The sequence below is a fragment of the Apiospora kogelbergensis genome (genome assembly GCF_038363985.1).
Source record: "Apiospora kogelbergensis strain CBS 113332 chromosome Unknown utg000003l_segment0_segment0, whole genome shotgun sequence".
Taxonomy (NCBI): Eukaryota; Fungi; Ascomycota; class Sordariomycetes; order Amphisphaeriales; family Apiosporaceae; genus Apiospora; species Apiospora kogelbergensis.
In genome coordinates this window covers 235,894-255,299 of record NW_027117420.1, presented here as the reverse complement: position 1 = coordinate 255,299, position 19,406 = coordinate 235,894, and the positions used below count along the sequence as shown (strand labels likewise).

Here is a 19,406-nt window from a genome sequence, read left to right as displayed (position 1 = left end):
TCGTCATAGCCTGCGCAAGTGCCGCTGACGGCCAGGTTACTGGGCAGGTGGGGAGAGAAAGGGCACTAACTAAAACGCCAAGGACAGGCATCAAATCAACAACAACAACAACATGTCTCTGTACATTGTAACATGGCAACAAATTGAGGCCGACATCGATGTCGCTGCAATTGGAGGCCATCCGTATCCTGGCGTGCGATTGGTTTTCACTAAGGCACCCCGCCTTTGAACTTCCGAACGAGACACCTATCGATCAGGCTGGGGAAGCTTGTGCTAGACACCATGCGACTTCTTCACACCAAGGATCTGACTTGAGAGGAATTTATTACCAATCCACCGCATATGCCATTCTGTCGCTTGGGAAGATGACGAGGTTCTCTTCGCTGACGTGGCAGACGTCGAGCGGACTAGGGCAAAGGCTGGGTTCGCTAAAGTCCAGCAAGCATGCCGAAAAGCAATTCTTGAGGGATTGGATTGAATCTGGATCGGCACCTGCTGCATATACAGGAGCTCCTCGGCCGAGCTCACCGAGGCTCTAATTTCCATGTTCCTGTGGCACGAAGGCTCTGTTGTCTGCTTCGCCTACATATCCGACATGCTTCCGGATGAGGAACTGTCGCATGGCTTGAAAAAGGCGCGTTGGGTCACTAGGGGATGGACACTACAGGAACTAATCGCCCCCAAGGTCATCTGGTTCTTCGACCGATGCTGGCACAAGAAGGACGGAGATGGCGGCATTTGTGACATCACCGAGATCGGCTATGATGTTCTCTTTGAAAAACGTCCTCTTTCGACCGTAGCGGTATGCCGGCGAATGTCCTGGGCTACTTCGCGCGCGACAACAAGAATTGAGGATAGAGCTTACTCCCTGCTTGGCATATTCAGCGGGAATATGCCAGCAATCATAGAGTTTTTGCAATGTTCTCGCCACACCAACCTACTATATCAGGCTGCCACAATCTCGATCCCGGCCTCAACATGAACCGATCTCGCTCATCGGCGGGCTGAGTAATTTCTCTGAGTCCTGATGTGTAATCGGGACGGGAGCCAAACCGACCTTGTGGCTATCATCGACGGTGTTGTCCTATCGCAGAAAGTCGCGGTTAGCGTGTCTGTCAGTCCTGGCACCTTTCCCGGGCTGGGTGACGATCCTATGGCCAGGGTTCATGTTGTGCGAGTTAATAGTGATGTAAGTTTCTTGCGGGAACTGTCTACTTCCTTCTCCTAGATGAATGTTTGGTAGAGAGCTGTCTCGCGCACGCCATGGATTGGTAGACCGCCGAGACCAGTAAATAGGTGTTGCATATTTTACTAGTTACGGTGAATGCAAATGGGGTTGGTGGACTGGGGTCTTTGCACGCCAAGTTGGACCTGTAAAGGGTACCCAAAGCCTCTTCTGGATTGAAATGCAATGTATTATGCTCTAATTGCAATTTGCGTCAACAAGATGTTGCGACTTGAGGAAAGTCACGATGTGGAAGATGTCTGCGTCACGGATAGACCCGCCGCTAAGCGGAATGTGAGCAACTAATTTTCTCGGCTCATCGCGTCATTTCTTTCTGCGCTCAGGGGCCGTTCGCCCGGGATGCTTGTCCCCGCAAGCCCATGGACAAAAAAGAAGCTGAAACAGAGCCAATTGGTTTGGTAGAAGGGAGGGTAGAGCATCTCTTTCGTTTTAGATCTGGATCTTTCATTCATCTTGCTTTTGTTTGTGTCATCCCATCAGAATATCCGACATGCCGGTCGGCGGCGCTGTCAAGAGGGTGGCCGTGATTGGGGCTGGGCCCGCGGGTGCCATCACCATCGATGCTCTGGCACAGGAAAAGGTGTTTGACACCATCCGCGTGTTCGAGCGTCGCGAAGCGCCGGGGGATGTTGGTACATTCCCCAACCCTCTTCTTTGGCCTGATACGGTCGGTACATATCAACGCATCTGCTGACCAGTTCACATGATCAAAGGCTTGGCGACGAGAATGCGCCACCGCCTTTGCTTTCGAATTTCGAAAGCTTGGCTAACCGGACTGCCGATGCGCCTCTGGAAGACATACCAGCGTTTGCTGGCGATGGCACGGCTGAGAAGGAGGATACGAAGAAGGAGGCGGTGCCTGTGCGGACAGCTAGACCCAAGCGACACCGCTGGACCGAGCCGCACATCTACCCGTACCTCGAGACCAACGTCTCGGATGTCGCCATGCAGTTCAGCGGCGAGCCCATCGCGGTGGAGCAGAGCGCGCGCTCAGTCGCCCTGCACGGCGCCGACACGCCGTTCCGGCACTGGGACGTGCTGCGGCGGTACGTAGACGGGCTAGTCCGCCGACACGAGGACGATCACGCGGTAGGTGTCTCCTACAGTACGACGGTGGAGAGGGTGGAGAAGGTCGGGCACGAGTGGAAGGTCACGCTGCGGAAAGAGGAAGACGAGGGAGAAGAGGACTTGTGGTGGGTGGAGTGGTTTGACGCCGTCGTCGTTGCGAGCGGGCATTACTCGGTCCCCTACGTCCCGGCGGTCGAGGGGCTGGAGGCGATGCAGCGGGCGCGCCCAGGGAGCGTGTTGCATAGCAAGCACTTCCGGGGGCGCGATGCATACCGGGATAAGGTGAGCCCTTCACATACTGCTGGCAGTTACCCAAAGACATGAAAGGCTAATGATGTGGGATTGGTGGTGCTAGAATGTGGTTGTTGTCGGAGCTTCAGTTTCGTAAGAACACTCCCTCCCTCCCTGGTTGAGCCGCTTGATCAGTGCTGAACGGGGCGGCATTTGACTAATCGTCTACAGTGCAGCTGATATTGCCTTTGACGTCGCCGAAGTCGCAGCGTCGACGCACGCCGTCGTCATCGGTCACACGATGAACCGGTACTTCGGCGACGGCGCCTTCCACCACCCGCGTATACACAGATGCCCGTCGGTCAAGCGGGTCACGGTGACCCCAGTGACGAATGCCACATCCATTCCGAAAGCGCAAGTGGAATTGGTGGATGGGACGGTGATCCCAGACGTCGACCACATCATCTTCGGCACGGGCTTCAGCTGGACTCTCCCCTTCTTCCATCCCTCTTCTTCCTCCTCTGAGCCAAAAGTGCCGGTGGTGCGCAACAACCGCGTCCCGGACCTTTGGCAGCACGTCGTCTGGCGCCACGACCCGACGCTGCTGTTCGTGGGCGCCGTCGGCGCGGGGCTCACTTTCAAGATCTTCGAGTGGCAGGCCGTGCTGGCCGCGCGGCTTCTCGCAGGCCGGTGCCCGCAGCTCCCCTCGCGCGAGGAAATGGGGCAATGGGAAGCCGACCGCATCCGGTCTCATGGCGATGGTTCCGGGTTCACACTAGTGCACCCGGGGTTCGAGGCCTACTTCGAGACGCTGCGCCGGCTGACCAGCGGCGAGGAGGGGGAGAGGGAGTCTGAGGGAAAGGGAAGGCAGCTGCCTCCGTTCGACCCGGCGTGGCTTGCAGCTTTCATAGATGGGCACGAGTTGCGCAAGCGGATGTGGGAGAGGATCAACGCGGAGGCTGCAGCAAAGCAGGGTCAGGAGATTTCCAATCACCGCAGTGGTGATGCTCGTCCGTAGAGAGAATGTCGAGATAAGACCTGATTGTGGGGATTGTTGATATTCATGTGTGATGTCGTCGAGGAACAATAGAGCAGAAACATATAAACAATGCCAGTAGAAGATATGGAAAACACATATGTCTGTCTCACCTTCCCTAATGCAGCAGCGCGATACGCCAGACCGACCGGAACCCAATCCATGCATCCGACAACCCCCGATTTCCACATTGCTCCAACTGATCAAACTCGAGACACTACAGCCACCCCGGCAGATAGCCTAGTATGCCATAAAAGCCTTCAGCGTGGCCGGGTCCATAATGCCGTCCTCGGTCATGCGACCCTTCTCCGTCACCTTGTCGCCCACCCGCTCGAAACGCGCGAGCGTCGGGACGTTGTTCACGTCCCACTTTGTGCGAAATACGTTATCGCGCTCCCTCCATCTGTCCAGTTCATCAGCATCAGAAGGGGAAGTTGAAAAGGATTGTTAAACACGTACTCGGGCTTCTGTCCGACTTCGACGAAGCTCACTGTAGGCGCGTCGTCTGCAGCGAAGGCGGCCTCGATGTGTGGCACTGTTAGGTCGATCGCCGTCAGCAAGATGTCCACCCCTTTCTTCGCAGTCGGAAGAGAACTGTCTTTCAAGAAGATGCAAGTAGGCATAGACGTAGAATGCTCAGGAGAACTTACACGAAGCTCGGACGTCGGGGCACCACGACTCGCCGGTGGCGGGGTCCTTGGACGCGATGAAGAGGAGGAAGACGGGCTTGGGCGAAGAGAAGCTCAAGGCGTCCGGAGACGCGGGCAGATCGAATTTCCTCTGGATGGGCATGTTGAATTGTTGTTTCGGTGGTGTTGTGTGAAGGATGTTGTCTTGTTGTTCTTGGAGTGCGTGGTTTGTCTAGATACACCGCCGGAGAGAAAAAGTGGACTGGGAAAGAAGCTTCTCGTCAAATCTTTCCTCCGCACCAAGCTGAGAAAACGAATGGTGATGTTCGGCCATCTTTCATCTCCCGGCCAAGGCGACGGAGAAACTGCTGGGTGTTGGAGTTGACTGCTAGCTGCTTCGTTCGTGAGACATCAGCAGGTTACACATGCAGCTGTTTTCCTAGATTCGACGTATCTGCGATTGGCCCTCGGGGGGCTCCCATTGGCTCCCACGATGACACCTTCTTAATGCAGTAACAGTTGGGATGCCAATTCGGAAAGCGACCGACTGCCTGAGTCGGTGGGAGTGGGGATTGATTGGCAATGGGGGCATCTGCCCAGATTGCTGTGCAGTAAAACAAGCATGTGGTCCCCTGAAGCCCCAAGCCTAGGGAAGCCTAGGGGACGCCTAGGGGACGCCTAGGGGACGCCCAGGGGTCCCCGTCCCCTGTCGGCCCCCTGTTCTCGATGCCGCAATTGGAAGGAAAATAAAAGGCACGACAGGGCTTGTGGCCAACCAACTGCGAGGCGGTTACCACATTCGACCACAAGGTAGCTTTCTTTTCCCAATCATGCGCGACAAGTCGCTTCGTCATCAAGACTGCATGGACCCGGCTAAATGTCAAGATAACGCTGCGACGCAATATCGCTTTAATATGTCTAAGCCATGTCATCTGCGCAATGCCACAAGAAATGAAACCTCTCAGCCAAAACGTCATAGTCCGTAACCCCGCCACCCCAGCGGTGCTGTTGCTCCTGCGAGAACCTCACGATCTTCTGCGCCAGAGGGCGGTGCGCCGCTTCGTATGCCCTGGACGCGTCCCGGAAGACGCGCGTGATGTCGGAGTCCGTGGTGTCGTCGGCGGGTAGAGCTTGGATTCGGGCGTTCCATTCTCGGACGAACTTGGCGACGCCGATGATCCCCGTCGACAGCGAGCCGGCCATGTGGGGCGTCATGGCGTTGGCGGCGTCGCCGAACGTGGTGACGTTTCTGTTCGTGAAAGCACCCAGCTCGCCCAAGTGGAAGAGCTCGAGACGCTGATACGTATGATCCATCATCAGCTAGCATTAAGTAAACAAGAAACACCATTAGCTCGCAACCCCTTGTTTGTTCAGATGTTCGTCTGCACATTCAGCGCCAGGAACTGGCTTACATTGAGCAAAGTATCCACCCTTTCGCTTCGCCCGGGAAAGTATGCCAGTATACTCTCCTTCGTGGGCCTTGGGGGTCTACCGAGATCGTTTTTCTGCCGCTCGGGTTCGAAGCAAAACGAGGCGATGTTGATGCTGCGTCCCTGCTCGATGGGGAAGACCAGAACGTGCCACCCCTTGGTCCCGATGAACATATACTGGCCGCGCACAAATTCTTCGCCAACCGCCTGCCTCACCAAGTCAGCCGGTGCCTTGCCCCGAAACGAGAGGCCCCCACTGTACTCAGGGAGCCGGAAATCGAGCCCCTGCAGCGTGCGGCGGCAGACTGAATGGATGCCATCGCAGCCGAATACGGCGTCGACGTGGTCTTTGGTACCGTCTTCGAAATACAGCTCGAGCGAGTCTCCGACCTCCTCTATCCCGGTAAGCTGTTTGCCGTATTTTAGCGGCCCTGCCTTGGTAGGCATATTCGCGTCAAGCAGTTCTAAGAGCGCTTCACGCCCAATCCAGCCGTGGACCTAGTAAAATCATATGGCATATTAGTTCAATACGGGAATAGGCAGGGGAAAGTGGAACTTTGCTTGCCATGTTGTCCGGCATATGCACGTCCGCGAGCATGCAGTCCTCGGCGGCGGCCGAGTGCCACCACTTCATCCATGAGGGGCCGAGAAGGCAGGCCCTCTCCAACTTGGCGGCGAGCGCGGCGTCGGCGGCACGTAGCGCACAAAGTACTTGCGGGCCCAGCCCGTAGCCGAAGCCCGGGCGCAGCGGCGGCGTCTCGGCTTCGTATTGCACTAGCTCGATGCGCGGATGGGACAGGTCCGCGGTGCAGGCGAGGAGCTTGCCGATGGGGCCGGAGCCGATGATGGCGATGCGGTACTTCTTGCCGCCGCCGTCAGTTTCGTTGTTGCAGTCTTTGTTGGCCATTGTTGGTGATGGCTGGGGAGAATATGGGTGTTAATGAAGATGTACTCAACGGGAAAAGGCCTTGGAGGAACTTTGACTGAGTGGTCAGTGTGGTGGAATAGGGGAGGGCAAGATCATCTACATAAGGAAGACATTTCGGGCTTGATGCAGTTCTGCTTGAAATAAGGTCGTACAATATTTATGCAGTCATAGTGCCACCCTTATGCAGTATCCTTGCAGTCTCCTTTAATTACCAATCGGCTACCCCGGTGGCGCGAGGGCCGGTCTCGCACCCTGGAAGTCTACCTACCAAGAATCGTGTCTTGGCTATCTCGCCAAACAAAGCGTCGGATAGAAACTTCTGTGCTTAACTGTTCTAACGCATACAGATTATTGATGAGTGACTTCCTTGGGCTTAGTTGATACTTCTCTAGCATTTGGTGAGGAACAATATCATCAGCTCTGAACTTAAAGTTCGTAGACTACATAGATATCAGCTATCTAGCACCTGAAGTACAACAGTGTTATCCATGGCCGTAGTGCGATCAGCCAGGGCCACCGATGGGGATGTGGGATTCGCCACCCCGATGTGCCCATCTATCATCCTTCGCTAAAAGCCCGAACACGGAAAAAGAGGCTGTTGCCTTTACCGGTTTATCCACGAAATGCAGTTGATCTAAAGGGAGCAATCACTCCATCGCCGCGGCCGCGACCTGTATCTTTCCTCGAGTGTACGGAGACGTCAGTCTGTACCTGGATCTTCCCCTCAGTGCCCTGCATGATCAGCTGTTGGCTCCCCTCGGACAAGTCGTCCCTATCGAAGCTGGCGTAGGGCCCCGAGGGCTTGGGCCCGCGCTCGATAGATTTGAGGTCGCTGAGGTGGATGTCGGTCGTTCCGCTGCCGCTGCCGCCACCGGTTCTCCTCGAGTTCGACTGGCTCGCACCGAATCCTCCCTCGTAGCCCAGGACGTGGACGCAAAATACTACCCAGCCTTCTTCTAGTAGCTTCAGCACTGTCGGGATGCAGGCCGCTATGCAGGCAAAATTGATCTGAAGCTGAGAGACGATCTGGCCGAGGGACGAGGAATCTGGTATGAAGAGTGTCCACATTAGCTCGAGTCTGCCTTTAGAGTCATCGCCAACATTTTGATGACTCTCACGTGTTATATCGTCGCTAGAAGCGGCTGCTCTGATCAAGGTCCAAAGTCGTACAGCACCCAACACTGTTTCTCTAGCATTCTGTCAATAATGACGACCAGTGATTGAATATTTGTTGCAATGCATACCCAAGTGCCAGGACTGACATTATGGTCGCGATGACGCTCTTCCGCTTGTATTGGATGCTACCAAACACCATCGTTGTCATTAGCCCCCTTTTCCAGCGACGCACCAAAGAAATCTGGTTGTAGTGGCAATTCACTCACGAAGCAAACAGCCACCAAGGGAGGCCTATCATGACGACCATGGCCACCATATCTATGATGGCGTGTAGATACCAAAAAGGGGGCAAGAAAAAGCACTTGGACTGGTCTTGACTCTTGTCCCAGTTGCTCTCGATGTTGGTCCCACACTGGAAGACGGCAACCAGAGACGTGGCGATGCAGTACAAGCCCATGTACGCTGCAAATATGGCGCAGAAGGTGTTGAATGCCCGCATCTGGGGTGCCGAGATGGCCATTAGGAGGAAGACGGAGGCCATCTTGGAGATAGCGGCGGTAAACTTGTACCTGTTGGGTGTGTTTGATTAAATCCCGGCGTCAGAGAGGGCTTGAAAATGACTCGAGATATATAGGCAAAGGATAGTTTCGTAGTACGAACAAGACTTGATAAATGAAGAACATCTTCAGCACCTCTAACCTCTGTGGCACGCTCAGCTGCTTCATGTGAAGCCCTTGGCCCCATTTCACAGCTGATCTGGTTAGTGTATATAGACCACAGTCAAGTGACCACCACCCATAGAGCACCTACCATGGAACTGTACTGCAGCAAGGGCAATAGCGTTGATCTAAACCGTCGGTATCAGGTACGTTAGTCGCCCAAGGTTTTGGTCGGTCTTCTACCTACGTATGAGAAAAGAATAGTCGTGTCTGACACCACGATCCAGTAGCCGGGTTCACCAAGAGTTGGCCTAGTCGTCTGGCGTGGTGTACGATATCTGCGTCTTCCCCAGAGCCGCATGAAGACGACTAGAGTTACCAGCGCTGCCATGACAGCGGCTAGGACTTCGATGGTGTCCCCAAGGGGGTTGCTGATGGTTGGCGGGTCACTTTCTGCCATGGTTGTTGCTATCACCCAGGCTGATAGCGCGAAAAGAAGAACATCTGCGCTTCCAATCCTGCCATCTGGCGTCCGGGGAAAGCCCACTTTGAAGTAGGAGAACTGTGCCCCGGCAGGAGACACAACCGTCCCCCGGGCCGTGACTTTCCTGCGGACCAACGAGGTTGGTTTGAATGATGATGTATCATACACAAGGGCTCTCTGTTTACTGCACTCGGATTGACCTGGGAATTCCCAACCAACAGCGGCACATTCGTTGCCAAGGCTCTGGCCTCGTGCCTCAATCCAACCCCCCTTTTCATAGCAGGCAATCCCCTGTCAGGTAGGGTTGCATCGAACCTGTCGTTCTCAGCGGCCTGCTGTTCCGGCTTTCCGGCGCGAGGGACGGGAACAAATGTGACCTGTCTCGACACTAGCGTTTAGACATATGCAGGCAGGCAGGACAGCAGGCTTCATTTCCCTTCCGGTGATTCGGTTGAAACTAGGTTCGTAGCCGAAATGCATCTGATATCTGACAGCTTGTCACCCTCGACTACTGCTCGACCCCGGACGGGAGTGATCGGGGCTTTTTTTTCTTTACTAGATGCGCCGGAATGCAGGAATCATGGGATGTGCCGAGGGTACTGCGGACTTCCCCCTGCCTGACAACCACCCTAGCTGTTGCATACTCGCCCAAACCATGCATGCGTCTTGTACCTCCCCCACGCTCACGTCCGCATAATGTCACTCGCTATGACCGAAACATGTCATCCAGGCTGCAAAATGGTGAGGGGCTTTTTCGATAAAGCGTCCAAGCAAGTTCCAGTTATGGTGCATGTAATGGTGATGTCGCCACCGAGTGCGCTTCAGCCTCCGTAATAATGGTTACACATGTTGCACACCGTGCTCGCCCGCAGGATTTCTGTCCCTGTCACGAACCTTTCCTCGCCTATATATCACTTTCGGTCTTCACCGAGTCTTAACTAGCCTGATAATCCAGTGGAAATTGTGATCAACTTGTCGAAAAAATACGAGTTTTCCCCTCCTTTTCTTCGCCTCACTACCATGGCGACAACGGCGTTAGAAAAAGACGCAGGCGTGGATGGTTCTACCCCTCCGCATCCGTCGCCCCTTGCCCCGGTGGCAGTTTTCGACGCCACGCTGTGCTCCAAGCTCGACTTCAGGATACTCACGCCCATGTTCTTCCTCAACTTCCTCTCTCTCATGGGCCGCACCAACATCGGCGCGGCGCTGATCCAGAAGCTGCCGGTGGACCTCCAGATGGACGCTACGAAGACCTTTTTGGCCATTGCGATGCCTGTAGTTATGCTCATTGTATTTGAAGTGCCGAGCAATCTCCTAATGCGGTGGCTGGATGGGCGGTTTGGGTTATCCTACATGCGATATCTCAGTCTCATTACCGTTGGCCTTGGTGAGTCGTTCTCCTATTCTTTCCCTTCTTGGCTCACTTTGCGACAGAATCCCCATTAACCAATGACTAATATCTTGTGGGTTATAAGGAGTTGTGACGCTAGGTCAGGCATTCGATAATTCGTACGGCGCCCTCCTCGCGACACGATTCCTTGTTGGCATATTTGATGCTGGCCTGATGCCCGGCTGCGTCTTCGTCTTGTCGCTCTACTACCCGTCGACCCACCTGCAGTGGCGCCTCTCCATGCTCATGGTTTCCAACATCATCAGTAACATTCTTTCCAACATCCTGGCCTTCGGCATCGCCCAGATCCACAGCTCCAACGGCTGGCACGGCTGGCGCTGGATCTTCCTGATCGAAGGCTTGCTCACTATCACGATCGGTCTGGCCTGCGTCTGGTCTGACGTGGGCAGGCCGGAAAATGCGCCGTTTCTATCCAATGACGAGAGGATGGTCATAGACACGATGGTCGAGTCCCGTAAATCCACCATCGGCCTGGCTGCTGAGGTCAGGGTCTTCTTGTCAAACCCCCTGAGCTATATCTGGACGGCGCTTTACGTGTTTACTTGCACGACTCTCTATTCTGTGGCTATTTTCGCACCTTCCTTCATCCAGGCTTTCCATCGCGAATGGACCGTGCCTCAGATTCAAGGGCAAGTCGTTCCGGTCTTTGTGGTCGCAGCGGCGCTGTGTCTGATGATGGGGTGGGTAGCGGACCAAACAAATCACCGATGTGGCTTTGCACTCTTCGGCTACATCGTGACAGTAAGTAGCCGTAGCTTGGCCCCCTTGCTTTCCTCTCTTTTCTACGTCTTCAAATAACCGACCTAATCATCGCGTGCGTGTGACTATCTAGATAACCGGATACGCGATCTTACGAGAGACCAACCGGTTCAGTCCCAGCGTACAGCTTCTCGGGCTATATTTTGCCTGCATGGGGACATATACGTCGCTCACAATGATATGGGCCCTCACCTGTCTCAACTCAGTTACGCCATTCCAGAAGGCTTTCGGTTCTGCCTTCGTCATCGGCTTCGGCAACGTGGGTGGGTTCATCTCGGCTTGGATCTTTCGCTCGAGCGAGGCACCGCACTACACGGCCGGGATGACGGATGGTCTCATCCTGACCTGTGCTGCTGCCGGGCTGACAATTATCGCTTGGTGCTATATCCTGTGGCACAACCGAAGCATTACGGGGACCCAAGAGGATGGCATTGATGGCTGGAAGACAGGCCGTGTCAAGAGACTTGTCGCATGAAATCTATTACAATCTTTGAATAAAACATCCTATAATTGCTATCGTCACAGTCCATTAGTTGCCGCTAAGTACTCCACACATGATCCAATGGCCTCTCGGATTGGTGGTTGCAAAGCATAGATTCTCAATCTAGTTCATACATTGTCGAGATCCCGCTCAACAACCAGCGCATTGGTCCTGAGAGAGAAGTGGGATATTGAACTATTACAGCCAAGATTCGCGGCGCTTGTGAGTATAGCTTAGCGGAACTACTTCCCAGGCGTCGGGGCGCGCGCCGCAGAACGCAACAACACACCAACGTCGCCTGGGCAGCCGAAGCAAAGTATTTCTTAGCACATACCTGAGCCCGATGTGTCTGGCACAAGATCGTATCGCGGTTAATCAGTGCAGCATTCTCACAGGATTCCCCAAACACGCCGAGTACAAACGCCTGGACTTCGTGAACTAATGCTCTTAGAGGGCTCGAATATCACTTTTGCGGGTATACCTACAACAACTATTTATTTGTTGAAGACCAAATGACAAAATTAAAGAATGGAAATGGGGAATCGGCACCTCACAAAAGCCGTGCTGTCGTGGTTGATGTGCCGAACTTCTGTTGTTACTCAACGCCTATTGGCTGGCGAGCTTTTGACGTGATATTGCACCATACTTGCGCCGTTCAGATAGCGGGGACCGCATAACCTGCTTGGACGAGTTACAACACTCAAGATAACGACAGAGGACAATTCTGGGGAACTTGATCACGAATTCTTCGTGCAAAAGGCGTTGTCACTTTGAATTGGCTTGTTGTGAGCAGTATCGCCCGGGAGCAATAGGCCAAAATGTGTCCCTTGGCATGGCATTATCGCGGTCCTGGTCCGCACAGCTGGGTCTAGGATATGGCCTTGATCAACAGAACATGCATATCGATCAAGATAAGGAAATTTATTACAAGCAACCCCTTGGCCCCGGCTGCTTTTGGTGTGGCTCCCCCTGGCCCTGCGTGATGAACATGAGAATCCTTGACGCCATGCTGCATGAGCAGCTGGACCACCATGCAATGCCAGTAGCGAGAAAACGTTCAGTATATAAGGAGTCCTAGTGGGCACTGATTCTGATGTTGGGCTGTATTTCCTGTTGTTTATCTGATACATTCCTCTTTCGAATCTATACCCCCTTCGCCATGGCTGACGGCCACAAACCCCCGCAAAGCGTAACCTCCAACAAAGGAACCGATTCCGCTAGCGACAAAATACCATTTCCCTCGGACCAGGGAACTACTCAGGCCTTCGCCGATGGGGGAGATATCCGATTCTACGAGCCTATTCCCGAATACGAAGGCTATCATCGCTATGATCCGAAAGAAACATGGACGCCAGCAGAAGAGAAACGACTAGTTCGAAAAGTAGGTTTCTCGGTCTATCCTGTTTATATACATTTCGTTATTTCCCGGCGTGCTCTCTAGAAGCTGATGCCAATCACGGATCGCCCCTTTTTACGCCAGCCCCTGACACTATAACAGCTCGATTACAAAATTTGCTCCTGGGCCTGCCTCATGTTCTTCGCACTTCAATTGGATCGAGGCAATATCCAGCAAGCTCTATCGGACGGCATGTTGAAAGACTTGGGGCTTTCAACGAACCAATACAATACCGGCATGACGATATTCTACCTCTGCTTGTGAGTATACTTCTTCTATGCTCCTATCAACGACTCATTGAAACACGGAAGAGAGTCACCAGTCAGTCTTGTTAACGTCAGGCAGTATGTGTGCAGAATTACCGTCTCAGATGATCTCCAAAAAACTCGGCCCCGATGTCTGGATCCCGATCCAGATGACTTCCTGGAGCATCGTCGCCTGCTGCCAGAGCCGCCTAACAGGCGAGTCCTCCTTCTATGCGACGCGGGCCCTCTTGGGTTTAATCGAGGGTGGATTTATCCCCGATGTGATCCTCTACCTCAGTTACTTCTACAAATCTAGAGAGCTGCCTCTCCGCCTCAGTTTTTTCTGGGCCGCGTACATCTCCACCAACATCGTCTCGGCCTTCTTGGCGTACGGTATCCTCCGTCTGCGCTATATCACAGACTGGGCTGGATGGCGTTGGCTGTTTGCCCTGGAGGGCGGCCTGACAGCGGCCATTGGTATCCTTTCGTGGTTCTACCTACCGCCTTCGCCGACCGAGACAGCCAGTTGGTTCCGGGGCAAGAACGGCTGGTTCACCGAGCGAGAAGAGAAGATTATGGTTAATCGTGTGCTTCGAGACGACCCTGGAAAGGTAGCCTTTTCATTTTTGATTTTTGCCGCCAAGGCCAACTTTTTGTCGACTTACCTGCTAACACGTTAGTTCCAGGGAGGTATGCATAATCGGCAAGGACTGACCCTGAAGCTCCTCTGGGAGGCCCTGACCGACTATGATCTCTGGCCGATCTACATATACGGGCTGGTCTGGAACATCCCGGCGACGCCCATCACGGCCTACCTGACAATCAACCTGAAGACGTTGGGATTTGATACGTTCCAAACCAACTTGCTCACCGTCCCCGCCTACTTTCTATTCCTGCTCCAAGTTATCTTCTGGACGTGGGTCTCGGAGCGCATCAACAACCGGTTTCTCTGTGTCCTCTTCACACAGATCTGGTTCTTGCCCATGTGCATAGGGCTAGAGGTCCTGCCAGCCACTGCAAGTCCGTGGTCTTGGTATACGCTGAGTATACTCATGATTGGGTGCGTGTTGAATGTCACCATTGACCTAATGAGAGACCGTTTACTGACACTTAAATGCCCAGTCACCCTTATACACACGCTATTGTAAGTAATGAGCCATCGAAATATTTCGGTGACTCGCTACGCGGTGTCACATGACCAAAACGCTAATAGTGCATCAGCTGGTTGCGCTTACGTCACGCAACGCAGGCACCGTACGTACCCGGACGATTGGGAGCGCCATCTACAACATGTGCGTCCAGGCCGGGAATATTATAGCATCAAATGTACGTCACCCGTTTCTTTATCCCCCTAATTGGTCGTATACTTTTCTTTCGAGGTGGGATTTCAAGGCGGAACTGACCAGCGAGCGAATCTACAGATCTATCGAGACGAGGATCGTCCTTTATACCGGACGGGCAATAAGATCCTCTTGGGCCTCGTATCGTTCAACCTTGTCTGGGCGATTGGGATGAAGTACTTCTACACCTGGAGGAACGAGAGCAAGGAAAAGGTGTGGTCTGGTATGACACGAGAGGAAAAGAACAATTATCTAGAGACGACCAAAGACGAGGGCAACAAGAGGTTGGACTTCAGATTCGCTCACTAAGGACAGGATTACCTTGTTGCAATGATCACATGCATGGCGTGAGATGGGATAGCACCTTCTTTTTCCCAGCCCATTTGCGCCTCGCATAAAAAGCAGACCGATCTGGCTCCGGTGACGATGGTAAATCTTCCTGCTTGTTTGTCTCACACCTTGCAGACGGCTGAAGGCACGTCCAATAGGGACGCTAGGAATACTAGATGTGGACTGACGTGTGTTGTTGGCGCTAATGCTGTGTGACATCTAGCCACATGATTGGCTGTCCACCTATCGGGCAAGACCACCATTTTCTATTACGAGTCAGCAGCTCTTGGCATAACTGTATAAAGTTTTGTATAATGGCTTCTAGCTTCGTAAGAGGCGGCCAACGCTCTTGACCCCTAACACAGCAGAGCGCCACTCTCTATCCAGCTTAGTAGCCGGCCACCCGTCCTACCAATTGACGCTACCCTAGAGTAATTGTAGTAATAATCGACGTTAAGAATAGTGGGCAGAGCGAATTCGGCGGATATAAAAGGGCTACTTTTGTCCGACCATGTGTGAACGAGGAGGACGTGGTCAAGCAGCTAGTATCACTTTTATTACAACATCCTCACCACCACCACAAGTTCACACATATCACCAACATGAAGAACCTTCTCGTCTTAGTTACCATGTACTTTGTCGTCTCAGCAGCAGTTTCAGTTGCCGTTCCTCTAGCCGCCCAAAACTCCGAGTCGCCCTGCACTACTTGCAGCCCCAGTGCCGAAGTGAAAAAGTAAAGGTATGTCAGTTGTGAAACTATTTGGCACCTGGCGATCCAGAATGAATCAACTAACATTTGCTCCAGTGGTTGTTCTAAAGTTGTGACGAGGAGTCGGCTATCAAGTTAGATTAGCTCTGGACGGTGGAAATGATTGGGGATTGCTTCGACTAGAAATGCAATCATGCATTCATGGTTGTATCACCTACTTGCCGTTTTCACTATCAGTCACCTTTGCAGCCAAACCGGGTGAAATGGCTCAACAATATAGTTTATCATCTACCTGGTCATTACCCGGAGTCCTCGTTTTCTATTCCCAATAACCTGGAAAGATGCCCCCTTTCAAAGGAGGTTTGTAAATGCCAACGCCGTCAATGACCTGCCTCCTGTCTACTTGGCTTTACGAGCCATCGCACGAGCCTGGACGGGACCACGCCAGTCGGACCAGAGCAGTCACACACAAACTTCGGTTGAGTACGGAGATGTTATCGACGTGGAGGTAAACGGATCGGACTGGTCATCTACACAGCCGCAGAGCCGCATTCTACCCACCTTCAGTGTGTCAGATTGACGTGATAACCAACTACACCACCAAACCAATGACAAAGGCGAGATATCTGGAGTTGGCAAGCGACCAAATCCTGCCCTTGTCGAATGTGATTTCGGCCCTCAAGGAAAACCTTTTGTCACGCGGTTGCTTTCTATACAAATACAGGATCCTATTTGACATAATACGTGTATGCTGAAAGCCCCAAGCGTGATGATTAACTATGTGTTTTCTATCGTCTGAGTCGCATTACCGTCAACGACCTTGAGGAAGCCGCGGCACAGGAATGACTGCGCCTTCTCGTATCCTTGACATTGCTTGTTCTTTTTCGGTTCGATGTCAAGCTGTGAATCCAAGAGAAATGAAACCTTGGAAATATTTAACTCATGGGGCGTTCGTTTCCGGCAGAGCTCATATGACGCAAATCTCCTCATTGTGTTCCCATAGGACAAGCACATTGACATGGTTTTTCACTCCCTCACTTTCAATAGTTCAAAACTACAGCAACTACCAACAGCATGTATGATCAACGGAGGTCATATCATGAGCGATCGCTCCATCATCCACACCCTGTGGCCCGGCGTCTCTTCCAAGTTGCAGAGGCGAAGGAGTCCAACCTAGTCATCTCGGCAGACTTCACCGACACCAAGTCACTTTTGGCATGCGCCGATGGTAAGGGAGCGTGCGGCACATCCTTCGCGCTAGAGTCTCCTGTTTGCTGATCCAATCCCAAGAACTTGGTCCATACATCGCCGTTTTCAAAACTCACATTGATCTCGTGTCCGACTTCTCGGACGCGACTGTCCAGGGGCTCAAAGCCATGGCAGCGAAGCATAACTTCCTCATCTTTGAGGACCGCAAGCTCGTGGACATCGGCAACACGGCGCAGAAGCAGTACCACGGCGGCGCCCTGCGGCTCTCTGAATGGGCCGATCTGGTCAACCTCAGCATCCTCGGCGGCGACGGCATCGTCGACGCCCTGGACCAGGTAGTCGTCCGCAAGGACTTCCCCACCGCGACGGGCGCGCCTTCCTGCTGCTGGCCGAGATGACGACCCGCGGTAGCCAGGCCACGGGGGCCTACACGGACCGCTGCGTCGCGCTCGCACCCAACTATCCGCGGTCCGTCATCGGGTTCGTGGCCACGCGCGCCCTGACGCCAGCCGCCACAGGTGCGGATGACTTCATCGTCTTCAGCACCGGCATCAACATGGATGCGCACGGCGACAACCTGGGTCAGCAGTACCAGATGCCCCAGTCGGCCATTGCTAAAGGCTCCGACTTTGTCATTGCGGGTCGCGGCATCTACGCGGCCGCCGATCCTGTCGCGGCGGCTACTGTCTATAGAAAGGCGGGCTGGGATGCGTACCTCCAGCGCATTTTGGCTGGGAAGTAGAATCAACGACAGGCACTATTTTAGCAAGCACACCATTATTCAAGTCGCATGGTGATATGGGAATTACTTGCACTTTCAGGTTGACTTCTTTTCTATACAATATCAGCCTACTTTCGTGCCGCCAGCGCCGCCATGGCCTCCTTGTCAGCGGTCAGCAGCTTCTGTATGGCTGGCCTGCCACTGACGCGGTCCCACCAAGCGGCCACGGCTTTGCGGTTGACAATTAGATCTCCATATCCACACGCGAAGAGTCTCTGTACTAGAGGAATGTAGTAGATGTCGATGAGTGTGAAGTCCTTTCCGGCCATGTAATCCCTTTGCTTCAACACGCCCTCGGCCACGTCGAAGAAGGCCTCGACCGACTTCAGCGCACTCTCCACGACGGCCTCATCCGCGGGCAACCCCATGAACTTCTTGGCGAATTTCTCGAACCCGATCTTGCTGGCCGGGTCGGCAAAGTAGTGCATCTCCTCCGACTGCGCCTGGTCAAAGGGCCACAGCCTCCAGGTCCGAGTCCGGAGGCAGAAGCGGCAACGAATACTTCTTGGCGAGGTATTTACAAATCGCGCGGCTCTCATAGAGGGTGAAACCGTCAGCGAAGGTGACAGCGGGGATTTTCCCCCACGGGGTGCGCTTCATGTGTTCTGCGGACTGGGTGCGAAGGCGTTAGCAAGATGTTGACAATGTAATACGGCAGACTTGCCGACGGTGAATGGCGCCCACTCACCTTTTGTTCCCCTTTCTGCAGATTGACTATGACCTGCTCGTAATCGGTGATGCCACCTTCGGCGAGAGTCAGGCGGACGCGGTCCGTGTTGGACGACCCCCGGCCACCGTAGAGAGTGAAGACTGGCGACATCTTGGAGCGATGCAGGAGTTGTGAGACGTATCGAGGACTGTTGGTGATAAACTTCGTCATGTAAAAGTTTGGGGGAGGAGAGTGGTTTGGGGTCATCCGCCTTGTATGTTAAATAGATAATGAGGACTGTACCTGCCCTGGGCCGGAGAACTAGGTCTTATAACTGGGCATATGGGTTGCCCAGTACACTCTCCGTTCTAGCTAGCGCTTACGCCTCCTCGAACTAGAGAACCTGGCTACTAGATAGGCTAGATAGGTAACCCTGAGGGACGAAAACCTTGGGGTTCGATAACATGTGGCGTGCAGCGAAGGATTCCGGACCTTGCAATGGCCAAGCCGCTAGGCCACTAGGCAAAAGCGTGGTTATCATTTACCCACGACAGATTTCGCATTATAACTCGTAAGTCTAAGTCACCAGCGCAGCAGATCATAGCACTATGAACGGGATAGTATACGGGCTCGACCCCATCCTGCCGCTTATTGTCAACGTTGCTACAGCCTTTTTCCTTTCAGTCGGACTTGACCGATCCACAACCGCCCTTTTCTTCAGTGGTTTCAAGAAACTCGGTAAAAAGGCTCAGGTACAGTCAGACGTGGAGAAGATAAAGGATTCAGGTAGCTCCACCGGCCGTCGACGACGCCAACGCCACCTCGGCGTTTACCTCCAGTTCGACGCCCGGCGCAAGGAAATCGGCACCAGCGAGAGAGCCGAGGTCGTCGACCGCGCCCTGGCCCAGGTCGGGCTCGCCGCGCACGCCACAAAGGTGGCCGCGTAGCGGTCCAGCGGCATGAAGCACAAGCTCTCGCTGGCCATCGCGGTGCTGGGCGACCCGCCCGTGCTGATGGTGGACAATGAAGTCGGTCGCGGCGGCGCCCCGGCGCTGCGTGCTTCTGAAACGCACTCGATGGAGGCGGGCGATACGCTCGCTACCCGCGCCTCTATTACCTTCAGGCGGCTGCTAGCCGTCGGCATACCCGGGAGCTGCGCGAGGCGTACAGAAACGTGTACCACCTCCACCTCGTCTCGGTGTCGGCGCCAGTTTCGCCCCTCAGGGAGATGGTGGCCTTGGAGTGGGTGACGGAGACGTTCTCGAGCGC

General features: G+C 53.8%; 9 protein-coding genes across 9 annotated transcripts; 4 read left to right on the top strand and 5 right to left on the bottom strand.

Moving 5' to 3' along the window:
• Positions 1 to 1,736: 1,736 nt before the first annotated feature.
• On the top strand, positions 1,737 to 3,563 carry PG998_004751 (uncharacterized protein; the record flags this gene model as incomplete). Its single annotated transcript, XM_066871569.1, has 4 exons — positions 1,737 to 1,874; positions 1,973 to 2,596; positions 2,670 to 2,698; positions 2,777 to 3,563. 4 exons carry the CDS (start codon positions 1,737 to 1,739, stop codon positions 3,561 to 3,563), a joined length of 1,578 nt encoding a protein of 525 aa, XP_066731666.1.
• A 258-nt stretch (positions 3,564 to 3,821) lies between these two features.
• On the bottom strand, positions 3,822 to 4,373 carry PG998_004750 (uncharacterized protein; the record flags this gene model as incomplete). Its single annotated transcript, XM_066871568.1, has 3 exons — positions 3,822 to 3,984; positions 4,041 to 4,116; positions 4,232 to 4,373. The coding sequence occupies 3 exons, from the start codon at positions 4,371 to 4,373 to the stop codon at positions 3,822 to 3,824; spliced, it is 381 nt and encodes a 126-aa protein (XP_066731665.1).
• Positions 4,374 to 5,128: 755 nt separating this feature from the next.
• On the bottom strand, positions 5,129 to 6,547 carry PG998_004749 (FAD/NAD(P)-binding domain-containing protein; the record flags this gene model as incomplete). Its single annotated transcript, XM_066871567.1, has 3 exons — positions 5,129 to 5,530; positions 5,623 to 6,138; positions 6,197 to 6,547. 3 exons carry the CDS (start codon positions 6,545 to 6,547, stop codon positions 5,129 to 5,131), a joined length of 1,269 nt encoding a protein of 422 aa, XP_066731664.1.
• Positions 6,548 to 7,180: 633 nt separating this feature from the next.
• On the bottom strand, positions 7,181 to 8,803 carry PG998_004748 (uncharacterized protein; the record flags this gene model as incomplete). The annotated part of the gene is made up of 6 exons (XM_066871566.1): positions 7,181 to 7,757; positions 7,831 to 7,869; positions 7,951 to 8,253; positions 8,345 to 8,435; positions 8,495 to 8,531; positions 8,591 to 8,803. 6 exons carry the CDS (start codon positions 8,801 to 8,803, stop codon positions 7,181 to 7,183), a joined length of 1,260 nt encoding a protein of 419 aa, XP_066731663.1.
• Positions 8,804 to 9,847: 1,044 nt separating this feature from the next.
• PG998_004747 (uncharacterized protein) lies at positions 9,848 to 11,472 on the top strand (the record flags this gene model as incomplete). Its single annotated transcript, XM_066871565.1, has 3 exons — positions 9,848 to 10,214; positions 10,303 to 10,979; positions 11,071 to 11,472. The coding sequence occupies 3 exons, from the start codon at positions 9,848 to 9,850 to the stop codon at positions 11,470 to 11,472; spliced, it is 1,446 nt and encodes a 481-aa protein (XP_066731662.1).
• A 1,165-nt stretch (positions 11,473 to 12,637) lies between these two features.
• PG998_004746 (uncharacterized protein) lies at positions 12,638 to 14,768 on the top strand (the record flags this gene model as incomplete). The annotated part of the gene is made up of 7 exons (XM_066871564.1): positions 12,638 to 12,859; positions 12,977 to 13,134; positions 13,220 to 13,730; positions 13,806 to 14,179; positions 14,242 to 14,263; positions 14,341 to 14,445; positions 14,499 to 14,768. The coding sequence occupies 7 exons, from the start codon at positions 12,638 to 12,640 to the stop codon at positions 14,766 to 14,768; spliced, it is 1,662 nt and encodes a 553-aa protein (XP_066731661.1).
• A 1,804-nt stretch (positions 14,769 to 16,572) lies between these two features.
• Positions 16,573 to 17,449, top strand: PG998_004745 (orotidine 5'-phosphate decarboxylase PyrG; the record flags this gene model as incomplete). Its single annotated transcript, XM_066871563.1, has 3 exons — positions 16,573 to 16,726; positions 16,789 to 17,042; positions 17,102 to 17,449. The coding sequence occupies 3 exons, from the start codon at positions 16,573 to 16,575 to the stop codon at positions 17,447 to 17,449; spliced, it is 756 nt and encodes a 251-aa protein (XP_066731660.1).
• Positions 17,450 to 17,556: 107 nt separating this feature from the next.
• PG998_004744 (Glutathione S-transferase) lies at positions 17,557 to 18,308 on the bottom strand (the record flags this gene model as incomplete). The annotated part of the gene is made up of 3 exons (XM_066871562.1): positions 17,557 to 17,925; positions 17,948 to 18,100; positions 18,177 to 18,308. The coding sequence occupies 3 exons, from the start codon at positions 18,306 to 18,308 to the stop codon at positions 17,557 to 17,559; spliced, it is 654 nt and encodes a 217-aa protein (XP_066731659.1).
• A 611-nt stretch (positions 18,309 to 18,919) lies between these two features.
• PG998_004743 (uncharacterized protein) lies at positions 18,920 to 19,281 on the bottom strand (the record flags this gene model as incomplete). The annotated part of the gene is made up of 2 exons (XM_066871561.1): positions 18,920 to 19,189; positions 19,255 to 19,281. The coding sequence occupies 2 exons, from the start codon at positions 19,279 to 19,281 to the stop codon at positions 18,920 to 18,922; spliced, it is 297 nt and encodes a 98-aa protein (XP_066731658.1).
• Between the last annotated feature and the right edge of the window lie 125 nt (positions 19,282 to 19,406).